Source organism: Eleutherodactylus coqui, chromosome 2 (assembly GCF_035609145.1).
Source record: "Eleutherodactylus coqui strain aEleCoq1 chromosome 2, aEleCoq1.hap1, whole genome shotgun sequence".
Classification (NCBI taxonomy): domain Eukaryota; kingdom Metazoa; phylum Chordata; class Amphibia; order Anura; family Eleutherodactylidae; genus Eleutherodactylus; species Eleutherodactylus coqui.
This window is the reverse complement of record NC_089838.1, coordinates 27063410-27081912: the sequence shown is the minus strand read 5'-3', so window position 1 is coordinate 27081912 and position 18503 is coordinate 27063410. Positions and strand designations below refer to the sequence as shown.

General features: G+C 48.6%; 1 protein-coding gene across 1 annotated transcript in view; it reads left to right on the top strand.

Moving 5' to 3' along the window:
• The window catches only part of LOC136609916 (uncharacterized), a 67372-nt gene that overhangs the window by 47612 nt on the left and 1257 nt on the right, over positions 1–18503 (top strand). The window contains exons 12-14 of the mRNA XM_066589202.1: positions 1246–1340; positions 4544–4643; positions 6902–6938. Of these exons, the coding sequence (XP_066445299.1) occupies positions 1246–1340; positions 4544–4643; positions 6902–6938 (232 nt within the window). The remainder of the gene's footprint in view (positions 1–1245; positions 1341–4543; positions 4644–6901; positions 6939–18503) is intronic.

The following is an 18503-nucleotide window of genomic DNA, read 5'->3' as shown; positions in this document are numbered from 1 at the left end:
CCTAGTGGCAAGGGACATGACTGCTATGGGGCCGTGGTAGAAGGTGGCCCAGCATTATACAGCTTCCTATGCTTGCAATGACATTATCATAACAGCTACCTGCAGCCACCACTAGCAGAGCTCACCGAATATAAAAGGGCTTGTGCCATGTTTATAACTTATTGCCCTATCCAGAGGGGTCTAGGTAGGGGTCTGACCGCTGGGACCCCACCGATCATGAAAATTGATGTCCTGTGAATAAACAGAGCAGCTGTCCAGACATGTACACTCCCGCTCCATTCATCTCTATAGGACTGATGGACATAACCAGTACAGTGCTCAGCAATCTTTGGAGTGGCAGCGCATATACTCAAGTGATGCTCCAATCACTCAGCGAAACAGATGACTCCCGATCTTGTGACCGGTTGGGGTCCTATTAGTTATACCCATGCCAATCAGACACTTATACCCAAACCCGTGGATAGGAGAGAAGTTTTAAACTTCGAACAATCCCTTTATATTCAATACTGGTGGTATATATCCATATACATTTAGCGCCCTCTAGTGGTGACAACATGTAACCAGAATTGTATCGTTTATTTATCTCCTCTGGATAGATATGATATGAATCCACATAGAATTTTGGACTTTAAGGCCTTAGTCAGACGGGCGTTTTTTCGCGCGATTTGCGGATCGCATGACGGATGCGCATCCGCAAATCGCGTGACCGGTGCCCGAAAATCGCCCGAAAATCTGCTCCTAGCCGCGTTTCATTAGATGAGCCAATCAGGGGACAGGTCTGACTCACACCCCCTTCACACGCACTGCAGTACGGCCGCACGGAACTCCGGCTGCCGGGAGCAGGTGAGTATGTATATATTTTTTATTTTAACACTTTTCTGGATGAATTGCAGGGAAGGGCTTATATATTTAAGCCCTTCCCGACAATTCATCCTGCGCACGCCGGCAGCCCATTGCTTTCAATGGAGGCGGCTGTATTGCCAGCTCCATTGAATTCAATGGGCAAACATCGTTCTTCTCTGCCACAGCTGTTACAGCTGTGGCAGAGAAGAATGATTTGTCTTCTATATGTTCTCAATGGCGTCGGCGCTGCTGCCGCCGGCCCCATTGAGCGCATATAGAGAAGAGAACAGGAATCGCAGATCGCAGATAGGTGTCTGACTAAGGCCTAAAACTGAACAGTAAGCATTACCGTTAAGAAAGGTGTGGTGCATATCTATTAATTGCTTTGTGTGTCTCTTTCAGAATTTCCCTTACCGACTGGCTCTGACTGTCCATATGTCACCCCAAAGACAACTTCTGCTAACCTTATTTCCTTCACCATGGAGCAAGAAAATCAGGTACAGTACATTTTGGTAACACTTTAGTGGAAAACCTCTTTAATAGAGATGAGCGAACCTACTCGGCCACGCCCTTTTTTTGCCCGAGCACCGCGATTTTCGAGTACTTCCGTACTCGGACGAAAAGATTCAGGGGGCGCCGTGGGTGAGTCAGGGGTTGCAGCGGACAGTGGGGGGGAGAGGGAGAGAGACAGGGCTCCCCTCTGTTCCCTGCTGCTACCCCCCGCTCCGCCACGCCTCCCCCCGCCCCCCCGAATCTTTTCACCTGAGTACGGAAGTACTCGAAAATCGCGGTGCTCGATCGAGTAATTACTCGAAACGAGTAGGTTCGCTCATCTCTATTCTTTAATCAAGCATGAAAGGCACTTGATGGATGATGAAGTATTCTGGATCAAGAACGGCTGATCTCTGGAAGTTATTTCACCATCTATTCCTTCTTCTTGTCGTTATGACCCAGGTGTGCAATGGAAGCAATACAATTTAAATTGCACATGAACTAGCTTACTAGAGCCGGAGTATGTACACTGAAAATCCTTTAGCCCTTTATACTCCTGAGTAGAGATGAGCGAGTATACTCGCTAAGGCACATTACTCGAGCGAGTAGTGCCTTAGCCGAGTATCTCCCCGTTCGTCTCTAAAAATTCGGCGGGGGGCGGGGAGCAGCGAGGGAGAGCGGGGAGGAACAGAGGGGAGATCTCTCTCTCCCTTTTTCCCCCCCACTACTCACCTGTCACCCGCGTCGGTCCCCAAATCTTTAGAGACGAGCGGGGAGGTACTCGGCTAAGGCACTACTCGCTCAAGTAATGTGCCTTAGCGAGTATACTCGCTCATCTCTATTCCCGAGCCATTCTTCGTATTTGCATTCTCGTTTTTCAAGACCACTTTTTTCTTTTTGTTTCCATCGACATAAATTTATGAGGGCTTGTTTTTGTGAGACAAGTTGCTAAATGAAAGGGATTCTGTCAGCAGGTTCATGAAGTTTGACTCAGAGCTGAGCCCCAAGTCACAAAGGTGGGTCACACCGGCCTCAGGACACCCAACGCACGCAGAATGACAGCGCTCTACACAAAATGGGAGAGAGCAGTCAATCTGCATGATACAGGTGGGGAGAAGTCTGCATGGACCGCCTCCGTGACTCTGAGCTCAGCTCCTAGGCAAATGTTATGAACCTGCTGACAGAATCCCTTTAATGTACCGTATAATGTACTGAACGACTCTCAAATTTTAAATTGCGTGAAATGGGAAAAAAAATGCAGTTTCACAATAGTTCTATGGGTTTCACTTTTACAGCATTCATTGTGGATTAAAATGACTTTTTAAGGTTATTCTACAGGTCAGTGATAGCAAATTGTTATAGTTTTTTTTAATGCTTTACCACAAAAAAACACCTTTTTTTATTAAACAAAATTGCTTTTTGTTTTCATACTGAGCCCCATAACTTTTTTATGTTTCCATTGAGGGAGTTGCATAAGTGCTTGTTTTTTTTGGGGGGAGGGGGGTCAAGTTATAGTTTCCACTGGTACCGTTATGAGGTGCACAATCACTTTTTATTTAATTTCTTCTAAGAGGTGGTGTGACAAAAAAACCCGCAAATCTGTCATTGTGTAAATTTTTTTTTACAGCGTTCAGCATCTAGGATGAATAATGTGATATTTTAATAGTTTGCAATTTTACAGACACGACCATTATGCTTAAAGGGGTTCTCCCGCGGCAGCAAGTGGGTCTATACACTTCTGTATGGCCATAATAATGCACTTTGTAATGTACATTGTGCATTAATTATGAGCCATACAGAAGTTATAAAAAGTTTTTTACTTACCTGCTCCGTTGCTGGCGTCCTCGTTCCCATGGAGCCGACTAATTTTCGCCCTCCGATGGCCAAATTAGCCGCGCTTGCGCAGTCCGGGTCTTCTGCTCTCTTCAATGGAGCTGCTCGTGCAGAATGCCGGCTCCGTGTAGCTCCGCCCCGTCACGTGCCGATTCCAGCCAATCAGGAGGCTGGAATCGGCAATGGACCGCACAGAAGAGCTGCGGTCCACGGAGGGAGCAGACCCTGGCGGCCATCTTCAGCAGGTAAGTATGAAGACGCCGGACCGCCGGGATTCAGGTAAGCACTCTCCGTTTGTTTTTTTTAACCCCTGCATCGGGGTTGTCTCGCGCCGAACGGGGGGGGGGGGGGGGGTAAAAAAATAAAAAAAAACGTTTCGGCGCGGGACAACCCCTTTAATTATTTCATTCTTCAGTAGTTTTTTTAGTTAGACAAGGTTTTTTGGCTCTTGAACTCGCAATAGTTTGATCGCTTGTATAATTTACTGCAATACTTATTTTACTAAAAATATTGTATATTGCAATATATTATACTTTCACGCTCATCTATTAAGCCCTGCCACTGGCTTTGTAGGGCGTAATCATTTTCACTGAGGCAGAAAAAGTCTATTTCTAGAAAGCAGCCCTTCACAGGATAGACGTTATTAAAACTCAATTTTATTTAGGCAATTTAAAAAAAATAGGGCTGAAGACAGACAAGGATACCACATTAATCCTACTCGTGATGGTCAACGACTCATATAGTGATGAATAGAGGAGATACCTGGACAAACGTGTAACATTGATTTTTTGAAAATAGCTGACCCTACACGGACATCCACCAATATGGATTCTCCAAGGTGAATTCAATGAATGACTGAGCACTGCCTCTGATTGGCTGAGCGCTGTGACCAATCACAGGAAGCACTCAGCTATCATTCAATGAATGGTTGAGCACTGCCTGTGATTGGCTGACTGCTCAGCCAATCAGACTAGCACTGTCAAGAGGCTGGGATTTTTAAATCCCCACCTCTTGAATGTGCTTTAGATCAGTGCTGGGATTGTAGAGAGAAGGCGCACAGGAGCCCGGACAGCGCTGCTAGGTGACTAATGTTTTGGGTTTTTTTTTGCCTGTATCCCATTGTTTTCAATTGGGGCCAGCAGCAGCAGCGCTGGCCCCATTAAAAGCAATGGGCACGGAGCTATAGTCACGCACATTTTGCTAATGTGTGGAGCGCTTCTTTTTTGGACACATAGGTGTGCAAAACAAAAACGCTCGCCTGACTGAGCCCTTAGTAAGTGTAGTAACCATAATGCTGTTGGTGCTGCCAGAATGACACTTCAGCTACGCTCTATTTTCTCTTTCTACATAACAACTAATTTCTTTTGTCCTTCAGCAGAATAATGAAATTGAAGACATCGATAGCAAACTTGCCTACATTGTCACACGTGTCGTCATCTTTATCCTGATTTCATTGGCTGCACTTTTATATAGTTGTAAGTTGCTTTTAATATTATCATTACTAATATAGTTCTTGTGATACATCTGCACAGTCATAGAATCAGCTGCTGCAGATCATAACACACCTCAGCTGCTGCAGAACCTCATAATGCAGACCTGAACTGCTGCAGAACCTCATAATGTACATCTGAAGTGCTGCAGAACCTCATAATGCACATCTCAACTGCTGCAGAACCTCATAACACACCATAGCTGCTGTTGAACACCATAACATACAACACTTCTGCTGCAAGAACATGATAATACACATCTTATCCACTGCAATACATTATAATGCACACCTTAGCTGATGCAGAACCTCTTAACACATTGGGGCAGATTTATGAAACTGTCTAAAAGAAATACTGTCTTTGTTGTCCCCAGCAGCCAATCACAGAAAAGCTTACATTCTGTATTCTGCTCTGGTAACTTGAAAGCTTTCTTATGATTGGTTGTCAGGGGCAAATCCAACAATTTTTCTTTTAGACAGCCCAATAAGGGTTCAGTCAGATGGGCATTTTTATGTCTGTATGTTACCTGTGTTTGTGATCCGCATCTATATAGAACCAATGCTTTTCAATGGCAGCGGTCATATGCCCGATATTTACCTGCGCACAAAAACATGCAGCGGTAAATATAGGGCAGTGGATTTTAATTCGCAGGTAACTGCGGCATCCATCTTTTTCTAATGTGAAACCCCTGGATGCAACTTGTGGTCAATCGGGCCGGCAGCAGCAGCGCCGACCCCACTGATAACATACAGTGAAGATCGCGATCCTCTCGGACAGCTGTGGCAAAGAAGCGCAATGTTCTCCCATTAAATTCAATGGAGCTGGTGCTACAGCTGGCTCCATTGAAAGCAATGGGCTGCCAGAAAGCACTGCAGTAATTTTCAGGGAAGGGCTTTAAATATAAGCATTATAAATCATCCCTAAAATATGTAAAAAATAAATATATATATATATATTCACCCCTCTGCAGCTACCGGGGCTCAGGCGCATCCAGCCGGGCTCTTCTCCCTGCACTACTCTGAATGACAGCTGAAAGCTGCCTCTAATTGGTCACAGTGCTCAGCCAATCCGAGGCAGCCTTTTCAGCAGGCTGAAAGCACTTCAAAGCAGTTCAGGAGAAGACCGCGTAGACGCGCTTGAGCCCCAGCAGCTACACAGGTGAGTATATATATATATTTTACACATTTTAAGGATGATTTTTTAGGGAAGGGCTTATATTTAAAGCCCTTCCTTGAAAATCACTGCAGGGCTTGCCAGCAGCCCAATGCTTTCAATGGAGTCAGCTGTAGCGCTGGCTCCATTGAATTCAACAGGAGAACATCGTGCTCCTCTGCCACAGCTGTCACCGCTGTGGCCGAGGATTTCTTCATCTCCGCGGGGAGTCCCCTTGTCACTGGATATTGTGGCAGAGCTGTGGCAGAGGATTGCGATGTTCTCTGTATGTTAATGGGGCCGCCGCTGCTGCTGCCAGCCCCATTGCTAACAAGGTAAAGTCCCTGGATGTGACAGCATCAATGGGTTTCACATCCAAGGAATTTCCTGTCACAGCCGCAGCAATGGATTGCAGGCAGCGCACTTTATGTGCGCAAAAACGCGGCCAAGCGCCTCTTTTTTGAGCGTAACGCCCACTTTGGTCACACAATTTTTTTTTAGGCATGCATTTTTGCGCACATAAATTCGTACATAAAAACGCCTGTCTGACTGAGCCCTAAATCTGTCCTGGTTTACCTGGTGCAGAACATTATAATATACACTTTAGCTGCTGCAGAATATTACAATACAGAATATCCTAATGGAAACCTCATCTGCTGCTGGCTGTCATAATACACATCTTAGCTGCTGAAGATCCTCAGAATAGACATCTCAGCTGCTGCAGAACCTCATAATAGACATCTCAGCTGCTGCAGAACCTCATAATAGACATCTCAGCTGCTGCAGACTTTCCTTTATTGAAGGTGAACAAGAATCTCCCCCTTTTCTCCAAAAAGAGGTTCTACAGCAGCTGCTTATATGATAAGGCATAATGTATCCCTTATTATCAATTATAACAGCTATCAGAAGCCACTAGTGTTGTGTGATTTGGATAAATTCCTCATGTTATTACATGGTCACAGAATCCCTTAGCGATCTCTAATATTCCTATAACTTATAATAAGGGGGGAGGGGAGGCATTACCCCATATATATAATGTACAGATTATGTAAAGCCCGCACAGTTCCACAACCTTCTTCTTGTATTTTCAGACAGACCTTGTAAAAGGATGAATAAAGACACATCAAGGTCAGTAGTAAAACTGCATAAAGGCTCCTGCACACTTGCGTTTTTTTTTCACGCATTATAGCTTGCCTTTTTTTTCACACGATTGTCAATGGGACTTTCTAATGTTAAAAATGCACCAACTTGCAAAGCGTTTTTAACATTAGAAAGTCCAATTGATAATCGCGTGAAAAAAAGGCAGCTATAACGCGTGAAAAAAAGCGCAAGTGTGCAGGAGCCCTAAACTAACTAAAAGCTGGTCATAGAATGAGCTTGTTTGAGCTTCGTGGAGCTGCATGCTCCAGGTCCAGTGGGTGTTCCCTGTGAAGCGCGCTCTCCCCCAGTCCCTCTCTTCTCTCCCCCAGTCCTTCTCTTCCCCAGTCCCTCTCTTCTCTCCTCCAGTCCCTCTCTTCTCTCCTCCAGTCCCTCTCTTCTTTCCTCCAGTCCCTCTCTTCTCTCCACCAGTCCCTCTCTTCTCTCCACCAGTCCCTCTCTTCTCTCCACCAGTCCTTCTTTTCTCTTCCCCAGTCCCTCTCCTCTCCCTCCCAGTCCCTCTCTTCTGTCCCCTAGTCTCTCTCTCCTCTTCCCCAGTCCCTCTCTCCTCTCCCCCAGTCCCTCTCTTTTCTCCTCCAGTCCCTCTCTTTTCTCCTCCTGTCCCTCTCTTTTCTCCTCCAGTCCCTCTCTACTCTCCAACAGTTCCTCTCTTCTCTTCCCGAGTCCTGATCTTCTCTCCCCTAGTACCTCTCTTCTCTCCTCCAGTCCCTCTCTTCTCTCCTCCAGTCCTTCTTTTCTCTTCCCCAGTCCCTCTCTTCTCCCTCCCAGTCCCTCTCTTCTCTCCACCAGTCCCTCTCTCCTCTCCCCAGTCTCTCTCTCCTCTCCCCCAGTCCCCCTTTTCTCTCCCCCAGTCCCTCTTTTCTCTCCCCCAGTCCCTCTTTTCTCTCCCCCAGTCCCTCTCTCCTCTCCTCCAATCCCTCTATCCTCTCCCCCAGTCCCTCTCTTCTCTTATCCAATCCCTCTCTTCCCTCCCCCAGTCGTTCTCTCCCCCAGTCCCTCTCTTCTCTTTATCCCTTCACAGATATAGATTTAAAACTAATAAACTTTATTACAAAAATTCTTAAAAAGACTGGGCTAACATAGAACCCTCACAGACATGGACTAACAAATACTAAAAAATAATACACCGACCCTGGCGAGCGGGTCACTAGAGGTGGCTGGTCCCCTACTGATGTCAGGGGGACTAGATCTCTAGCCTGGTGACAATCTACACTTTGAGATGTCCTCGGAGAGTTAGATAATACCATACGAGGCTCCGAGGTGCCGCTACTCAACAGTAGATGGAGGATGTTGAGTAGCTTAATAAACACTACTGTAACTTTATGCTGTCAAGATGTTCACCCAACCCGATGTTTGAAATGTTGGGTGATGCTGTTGAAGTGTTTATATGGTACAGTAAATGTTTAAAGAGTGCTCGACGCGTTTCTCTGTCCTTATTGCGGACAGTTCCTCAGGAGCGGGGCTCAAGGTTGCCCAGAAGTGTGCTTGTGGATACTAATCACCAAGGTTAATGATTAAAGCATCAGTCAATAGTCAATAGTCCCTTGAACTTTTAAGTAGGACCCAATAACGGGAAGTCCTACCTCTAGCTCAACTCCTGCTAATCATTGACTTCCACGTGAGTCGTTGATTTATTACACAAGGTGGTGTCTTAGCTAGCGTTAACTAACTCCTATTGAAGAAGCAGTACGGGGAACTCGTATTGCGAGTATAGCAATAAGGAGCTCAACCCCAATAATTATATGGGTCGGTGCACCTGCTCTGCAGGTACAAGATAAGGGAAGAGCCGTCCCCCAGTGATAAGCTACAGTGGTGGGGTACAGTATCGATTCAGATCACCCTATGTATTGCTGGGGTGGCCTGATCGACAGGATCGATAGCACCTCAATACAGTGTGCTATCCCGATCGTATTCCTGTATCAGAGCCAAGTCCTCCTTAAGATCAAGCAATGCCGATCTCGGGATGGAGGTGCTGATACCCCCAATGTTCTAGACAAGAGGACAATACCTCATCTTTCTAAATATGCCTGAACGAAAGGCAAGTTAACAAATCAGGAGTGCGTTTAGCACCCTGATTTCTATCTGTAGCTGGGTTAGATAGGAGTAGAACGAGATATAGGAGAAGAGAGAAAGTGCCTGCGGCTCCAATGACAGCTGGCTGCTTACCATTGGAGCCGCAGGCGCTTTCTCTCTTCTCCTATATCTCGTTTGGCGCCTGCGAGAACTTTCCACTGTAAAACGTGGGCATTGAAAGGCATGCATTTTCGAATTTTCCTTCACACTCATGAACATGAATAGTGTATTCCGCTAGTGGAAGAAAAATCGCAGCTCTATTTTACCGCAGAATCCACATCGACGGCCTTCATTGATGTCATTCACATTGCATTCGGGCTGCAGGTACCTGTGTCATCGCTAAGTGGTGGCATCGGAAATACAAATGTGGCAGCCCGAGCAGGAGACCTACCATTGCAGGGAACACCACGGGGAAACTACGATGGCAGTCACGGGTGGCTCTATGATCTCTCCCGACAGCTGCGTTAGCATGGCTTACCTTGGTCATGCGCACAGTGAACATGAACTGAGGATCAAGACTTATGATGTTTCTGACTTTTAGCATAAAATATCACGTGACGCCAACACCTCTTCTAAGCCACTATTCACACGGCACAAAATAAAGAGTGCACAGTCCAAGAGTGAAGTTTCAAGAAAAGAACCAGAGGTGCACGGCTGTACTTTGCTTACATTTTTCTAGCGTTGATTTCCCCAATAAATCACTTGCATAGTACACTTTTTAAGTATAACATTTTCTTTACAAGATTTCATATCTTTTTCGTGCTTTTGTCGTGTCCCAGAACAACATCCTGGTTCCCTCCTTAATAGCTTCCATGTAGGTGAAGATGGAGGAAGAAGAGTGACTACACGTAGCTTCTGGAGAGTGGATATGAGAGGAGTGAGTCTCTTCCAGAGAGAGAGAGCACTACCCCAGTTTTCTAAAAGCGGTACCTATTCACAACACAGGCGTTTTTCCTGTGCGGCCATCCGTCATTAGGATCACCGCACAGAGGTACTTAATTGTGAAACCCACACGGATGTTCTGCGGGGTGCATCTAGGCTAAGCCGTCTTTCTGAGTAATTTGTCTGCCAGAGTGTTTGTGGAGTGACCCCTACCCTTTTCCTCCTCCGGAGTGCTCCCAATTCCAGGACCGGTGACATATAGATAACATGGACTCCCTATCGTGTATCCTCCCTACCTCTGAGCTCTAGCCTGTACTTTCTACAAGTGAAATATACCTGTAATTACCTGGTATACAAAGTTTATGGTAATTTTTGTGTGAGCCTAGTGTTTCTTTTGATATGCATTTTAATTATTTGATGTTACCTTTATTTGAACAATGAGGGCCTCTCACTACAACATATGTTCTGCAATTGAATTGTCACATCTAGAGATGAGCGAACGCGTTCGTCCGAGCTTGATATTCGTGCGAATATTAGGGTGTTCGGGATGTTCGTTATTCGTAACGAACACCATGCGGTGTTCTGGTTACTTTCACTTCCTTCCCTGAGACGTTAGCGCGCTTTTCTGGCCAATTGAAAGACAGGGAAGGCATTACAACTTCCCCCTGTGACGTTCAAGCCCTATACCACCCCCCTGCTGTGAGTGGCTGGGGCGATCAGGTGTCACCCGAACATAAAAGTCGGCCCCTCCCGCGGTTCGCCTCAGATGCCGTGTGAGTTAGATGAGGGACAGTGCTGTTTGTACCGGAGCTGCTGTAGGGAAAGAATTGGTAGTTAGTGTAGGCTTCAAGACCCCCCAAAGGTCCTTATTAGGGCCACTGATAGCTGTGTGTTGGCTGCTGTTAGCAGTGCCATTTTTTTTTTCTCAAAATCGGCTCTGCAGAGCGTTGCACCTGGCATTAGGGACAGAAGTGCTGCATAGGCAGGGAGAGTGTTAGGAGTGAGTGTAGCCTTCAAGAACCTCAACGGTCCTTTCTAGGGCCATATTTATCCGTGTGCAGTACTGTCCAGGCTGCTGTTAGCTGTGCTGCATTTTTTTTGGGCTTCTCAAAATCGCCTCTGCAGAGCATTCCACCCTCCATTGATACTGCAGGGAAAGAATTGTATAGGCAGGGCCACAACACAGTTATTATTCATTGAATATACGCAGTGCGGCCTTTTGCTTGTAAAACAAGTGAAAATAATTCTATTTGTCCTGCCTCTGTCCGTCCTAACGCCGGTGGACACGTGTGAGCTGCGTGAACAACATTGCTAAATCATACGCACCCAGCTACGCTTTACTGCTGGCTTCGCCATTTGCTTTCCTTAATTGGGAAAAAAATACCTGCTCTGCCAGAGTTATAATAACTCTGCTACCCTCACGTTCTGTGACACATAAGCAGGGACACAGCACAGTTATTAAACTTCTCATGTTCATAGAATATACGCAGTGCTGCCTTTTGGTGGAAAAAAACTGAAAACAAATCTATTTGTCCAGCCTCTGTCCGTCCTAAGGGCGGTGGACACGTGTGAGCTGCGTGAACAACATTGCTAAATCATACGCACCCAGCTACGCTTTACTGCTGGCTTCGCCATTTGCTTTCCTTAATTGGGAAAAAAATACCTGCTCTGCCAGAGTTATAATAACTCTGCTACCCTCACGTTCTGTGACACATAAGCAGGGACACAGCACAGTTATTAAACTTCTCATGTTCATAGAATATACGCAGTGCTGCCTTTTGGTGGAAAAAAACTGAAAACAAATCTATTTGTCCAGCCTCTGTCCGTCCTAAGGGCGGTGGACACGTGTGAGCTGCGTGAACAACATTGCTAAATCATACGCACCCAGCTACGCTTTACTGCTGGCTTCGCCATTTGCTTTCCTTAATTGGGAAAAAAATACCTGCTCTGCTAGAGTTATAATAACTCTGCTACCCTCACGTTCTGTGACACATTAGCAGGGACACAGCACAGTTATTAAACTTAGATTATTCATTCACTAGAGGCAGTGGGGCCTTTCGTTTTCCAAAAAGGGCAAAAATTATATTTGGCCTGCAGTCTTGCGCCAATTTATTTCCTGCCTGTGAAATCAAATCACTGGTAATACAGCATGCTGAGGGGTAGGGGTAGGCCTAGAGGACGTGGACGCGGCCGAGGACGCGGAGGGCCAAGTCAGGGTGTGGGCACAGGCCGAGCTCCTGATCCCGGTGTGTCGCAGCCGACTGCTGCGCGATTAGGAGAGAGGCACGTTTCTGGCGTCCCCACATTCATCGCCCAATTAATGGGTCCACGCGGGAGACGGTTATTAGAAAATGAGCAGTGTGAGCAGGTCCTGTCCTGGATGGCAGAAAGTGCTTCGAGCAACCTATCGTCAACACGCAGTTCTGCGGCGTCCACTGCTGCAAATCCGAATCCTCTGTCTGCTGCTCCTCCTTCCTCCCAGCCTCCTCACTCCACTACAATGACACCTGCTCAGGAGCGGGAAGACTCCCAGGAACTGTTCTCGGGCCCCTGCTCAGATTGGGCAGCAGCGGTTCCTCTCCCACCAGAGGAGTTTATAGTCACTGATGCCCAACCATTCGAAAGTTCCCGGGGTCCGGGGGATGAGGCTGGGGACTTCCGCCAACTGTCTCAAGAACTTTCTGTGGGTGAGGAGGACGATGACGATCAGACACAGTTGTCTTGCAGTGAGGTAGTAGTAAGGGCAGTAAGTCAGAGGGAGCAGCGCACAGAGGATTCGGAGGAAGAGCAGCAGGACGATGAGGTGACTGACCCCACCTGGTGTGCAACGCTTACTCAGGAGGACAGGTCTTCAGAGGGGGAGTCAAGGGCATCAGCAGGGCAGGTTGCAAGAGGCAGTGCGGTGGCCAGGGGTAGAGGCAGGGCCAGACCGAATAATCCACCAAGTGTTTCCCAAAGCGCCCCCTCGCGCCATGCCACCCTGCAGAGGCCGAGGTGCTCTAAGGTCTGGCAGTTTTTCACAGAGACGCCTGACGACCGACGAACTGTGGTGTGCAACCTTTGTCGCGCAAAGCTCAGCCAGGGAGCCAACACCAACAGCCTCACCACCACCACCATGCGCAGGCATATGATGGCCAAGCACCCCGCAAGGTGGGACGAAGGCGGTTCAGCGCCTCCGGTTTGCACCGCTGCCTCTCCCCCTGTGCCCCAACCTGCCACTGAGATGCAACCCCCCTCTCAGGACACAGGCACGACCGTCTCCTGGCCTGCACCCACACCCTCACCTCCGCTGTCCTCGGCCCCATCCTCCAATGTCTCGCACCGCACAGTCCAGCCGTCGCTAGCGCAACTGTTGGAGCGCAAGCGCAAGTACGCCGCCACGCACCCGCACGCTCAAACGTTAACCGTCCGCATAGCAAAATTCATCAGCCTTGAGATGCTGCCGTATAGGGTTGTGGAAACGGAGTCCTTCAAAAGTATCATGGAGGCGGCGGCCCCGCGCTACTCAGTTCCCAGTCGCCACTACTTTTCCCGATGTGCCGTCCCAGCCCTGCACGACCACGTCTCCCGCAACATTGTACGCGCCCTCACCAACGCGGTTACTGCCACGGTCCACTTAACTACGGACACGTGGACAAGCACAGGCGGGCAGGGCCACTACATCTCCCTGACGGCACATTGGGTGAATTTAGTGGAGGCTGGGACAGAGTCAGAGCCTGGGACCGCTCACGTCCTACCCACCCCCAGAATTGCGGGCCCCAGCTCGGTGCTGGTATCTGCGGAGGTGTATGCTTCCTCCACTAAAGCACCCTCCTCCTCCTCCTCCTCCTCCTCCTCCTCTGTCTCGCAATCAAGATGTGTTAGCAGCAGCATGTCTCCAGTAGTCGGTGTCGCGCGGTGTGGCAGCACAGCGGTGGGCAAGCGTCAGCAGGCCGTGCTGAAACTACTCAGCTTAGGCGATAAGAGGCACACGGCCCACGAACTGCTGCAGGGTCTGACACAGCAGACCGACCGCTGGCTTGCGCCGCTGAGCCTCCAACCGGGCATGGTCGTGTGTGACAACGGCCGTAACCTGGTGGCGGCTCTGCAGCTCGGCAGCCTCACGCACGTGCCATGCCTGGCCCACGTCTTTAATTTGGTGGTTCAGCGCTTTCTGAAAAGCTACCCACGCTTGTCAGACCTGCTCGTAAAGGCGCGCCGGCTCTGCGCACATTTCCGCAAGTCCCACACGGACACTGCCACCCTGCGCACCCTGCAACATCACTTTAAGCTGCCAGTGCACCGACTGCTGTGCGACGTGCCCACACGGTGGAACTCTACGCTCCACATGTTGGCCAGGCTCTATGAACAACGGAGAGCTATAGTCGAATACCAACTCCAACATGGGCGGCGCAGTGGGAGTCAGCCTCCTCAATTCCTTTCAGAAGAGTGGGCCTGGTTGGCAGACATCTGCCATGTCCTTGGTAATTTTGAGGAGTCTACCCAGGTGGTGAGCGGCGATGCTACAATCATTAGCGTCACCATTCCTCTGCTATGCATCTTGAGAAATTCCCTGCAAACCATAAAGGCAGCTGCTTTGCGCTCGGAAACGGGGGCGGGGGAAGACAGTATGCCGCTGGATAGTCAGGGCACCCTCCTGTCTATTTCTCAGCGAGTACAGGAGGAGGAGGAGCATGAGGAGGATGAGGAGGAGGGGGAAGAGACAGCTTGGCCCACTGCTGACGGTACCCATGCTGATTGCCTGTCATCCTTTCAGCGTGTATGGCCTGAGGAGGAGGAGGAGGAGGAGGATCCTGAAAGTGATCTTCCTAGTGAGGACAGCCATGTGTTGCGTACTGGTACCCTGGCACACATGGCTGACTTCATGTTAGGATGCCTTTCTCGTGACCCTCGCGTTGCACGCATTCTGGCCACGACGGATTACTGGGTGTACACACTGCTCGATCCACGGTATAAGGAGAACCTGCCCACTCTGATTCCCGAAGAGGAAAGGGGTTCGAGAGTGTTGCTATACCACAGGACCCTTGCGGACAAGCTGATGGTAAAATTCCCAGCCGACAGCGCTAGTGGCAGAAGGCGCAGTACCGAGGGCAAGGTAGCAGGGGATGTGCTTAGATCGAGCAGCATGTACATCCCAGGCAGTGCAACAGTCTTTAAGGGCCTGGCCAGCTTTATGGCTCCCCACCAAGACTGTGTCACCGCTCCCCAGTCACGGCTGAGTCGGCGGGAGCACTGTAAAAGGATGGTGAGGGAGTACGTAGCGGATCGCACGACCATCCTTGGTGACGCCTCTGCCCCCTACAACTACTGGGTGTCGAAGCTGGACACGTGGCCTGAACTCGCGCTGTATGCCCTGGAGGTGCTTGCTTGTCCTGCGGCTAGCGTCTTGTCGGAAAGGGTGTTTAGTGCGGCTGGGGGAATCATCACAGATAAGCGTAGCCGCTTGTCAACCGACAGTGCCGACAGGCTAACACTCATCAAGATGAACAAAGGCTGGATTTCCCCAGACTTCTGTTCTCCACCAGCGGACAGCAGCGACACGTAAGCAATACGTAGGCTGCACCCGCGGATGGAAGCTACGTTCTCTCTCACCATCCAAAACGGGGACATTTCTGCTTCATCAATCTGTGTCTAATATTCCTCCTCCTCCTCCTCCTGCTCCTCCTCCTGAAACCTCACGTAATCACGCTGAACGGGCAATTTTTCTTAGGGCCACAAGGCTCAGTCAAATAATTTTTCAGAACAATTTTTATAAGTTTCAATGCGCTTAAAAGCATTGGAACTTTAACTTGAACCAATTTTTCGTTACACTGGGCTGCCTCCAGGCCTAGTTACCACTTAAGCCACATTAACCAAAGCGATTAATGGGTTTCACCTGCCCTCTTGGCTGGCCATGGCCAATTTTTGGGATGTACATTAGTACTGTTGATACAGCAATTTTTGTGGGCCCTCGCCTACAGTGTAATCAAATTAATTTTTAGCCCACCTGCATTACAGCTGACGTTACCTCAGCTGTGTTGGGCAATACAATGGGATATTTTTATGTACCGCCGGTGGGTTCCAGGGAGCCACCCATGCTGTAGGTGCACACGGAGTTTTTAATACATCTGTACACTTCTAAAGAACCCCAGTCTGACTGGGGCATGCAGTGTGGGCCGAAGCCCACCTGTATTACGCACGACATTACTACCTCAGCTGTGTTGGGCAATGCAATGGGATATTTCTGTGTACCGCCGCTGGCTTCCTGGCACCCACCCAGGCAGTGGGTCCACAGGGAATTATAAATGCATCTGTTTCCACTTATAAAGAAACCCAGTCTGACTGGGGCATGCAGTGTGGGCCGAAACCCACCTGCATTAACCCTTTCCAGTCCACTGTGTGACCTGTGAAGACATTAGGGTTTAAGGCTGTACAGCTCCGTTGTTGGTAGACGTCCGTCGGGGTTCTCTTACTGTATATTGCCAGGGTTAAGCACAACATTACTACCTCAGCTGTGTTGGGCAATGCAATGGGATATTTCTATGTACCGCCGGTGGCTTCCTGGCACCCACCCATGCTGTAGGTGCACACGGAGTTTTTACTACATCTGTACACTTATAAAGAACCCCAGTCAGACTGGGGCATGCAGTGTGGGCCGAAGCCCACCTGCATTAAGCACGACATTACTACCTCAGCTGTGTTGGGCAATGCAATGGGATATTTCTGTGTACCGCCGGTGGGTTCCAGGGAGCCACCCATGCTGTGGGTCGACAGGGACTTCACAATAGGGAGTTGTACCTGCCTGTGTCTATGAATTAAAAAGCCCGGTCTGACTGGGGCATGCAGACACCTTGACAGAATGAATAGTGTGTGGCACATAGGTTCCCCATTGCTATGCCCACGTGTGCAGCTCCTGATGGCGGTGGCACAGGATTCTATTTCTCATTGCTTCTGTACAGCATTGTGGGCTATCGCTCCGCCACTTTTAAAGAGGGTCGCTGCCTAGCCGTGCCAACCTCTGCAGTGTGTGCCTGCGGTCCCTCGTCATGGCAGACGCAATTCTAAATAGACATGAGCGTGGTGTGGCATGAGGGCAGCTGAAGGCTGCCCAGGGACACTTTGGTGTGCGCTGTGGGGGGGAGGGGGGGCGGTTGGGCAGCATGTAAGCCAGGAGAAGTGTCAGTGGAGTGTCATGCAGGCAGTGATTGTGCTTTGTTGGAGGTAGTGTGGTGCTTAGCAAAGGTATGCCATGCTAATGAGGGCTTTTCAGAAGTAAAAGTTGTTGGGAGGGGGGGGGCCCACTCTTGCCGGTATTGTGGCTTAATAGTGGGACCTGTGAACTTGAGATGCAGCCCAACATGTAGCCCCTCGCCTGCCCTATCCGTCACTGTGTCATTCCCATCACTTTCCTGAATTGCCCAGATTTTCACACATGAAAACCTTAGCGAGCATCGGCGAAATACAAAAATGTTCTGGTCGCCCATTGACTTCAATGGGGTTCGTTGTTCAAAACGAACCCTCGAGCATCACGGGAAGTTCGTTCCGAATAACGAACACCCGAACATTTTGGTGTTCGCTCATCTCTAGTCACATCCAGTTCCAGCTCATTCAGTTGTCTTCTCCTCCTGTGTATGTTTTTAAGTCTTTTAATACTTTCCAATGTATAAATAAGGTTTGACACTTTATATTTAGCTCTATGTGCTGACCTATTTACTTGATTGCGTTAGAGCACCTCAATTAACCCCTTGAGTGGCACGCCCAGAAATTTTCCGGGACGAGCTCCACTGCTCATAGCGACATAGCCCGGAAGATTTCCGGGCTATGTATCACTATGGGATCTGCAGAGCACAATGCCACAAGCTGTGACAGTGTGCTCTGCCTGCACAGCCCCACACAGAGCAGTGCAAGGGCTTTGAAAAAACAGCAGAAGATATTGCCGATCAGCCGGCAATCTCCTGCTTTGTTTACAGGTTGCCATAGAGACCATCGGCTTGTCAGAAGCAAGCCGATGGTCTCTGTGGCAGGGAGAGCTGGTTGTTAGCTGTCAGAGGACAGCTAGGTACTAGCTCTTACAGCAGAGATCAGAGAAAACCTCCGATCTCTGCTGTGTTAACCCTTTACATGCTGCAGTTTATGTGACTGCAGCATGTAAAGGGCTGTCACTGCAGCATGTAAAGGGCTGTCACCATCGGACCCCCGGAATGTGCGGAAGACAAAAAAAAATAAAAAATTTAAAAAAAAAAGTTACAAAATTATAAAGAAAATAATAAAAACACTTGTCTCCCTTTACTTTGTAAAAAAAAATCAAAAATACAATCACACATGTGGTATCCATGCGTCGTAATGACCCAGAGAAGGAAGTTAATGCATTATTTAACCCCTTAATGACATGGCCCCTTTTTTTCTTTTTTCCCCATTTCTTTTTTTCCTCCCCCCTGTTTAAAAAATCACAACTTGTCCCGCAAAAAACAAGCCCTTATATGGCCATGTCAATGGAAAAATGAAAAAGTTATGGCTCTTGAGACGCAACTGCAAAATTAGTTGAAATTCAATGATTAGACCATTTTAAAAAACCTGCCCTTGTGGGCACGACAGGGTGGT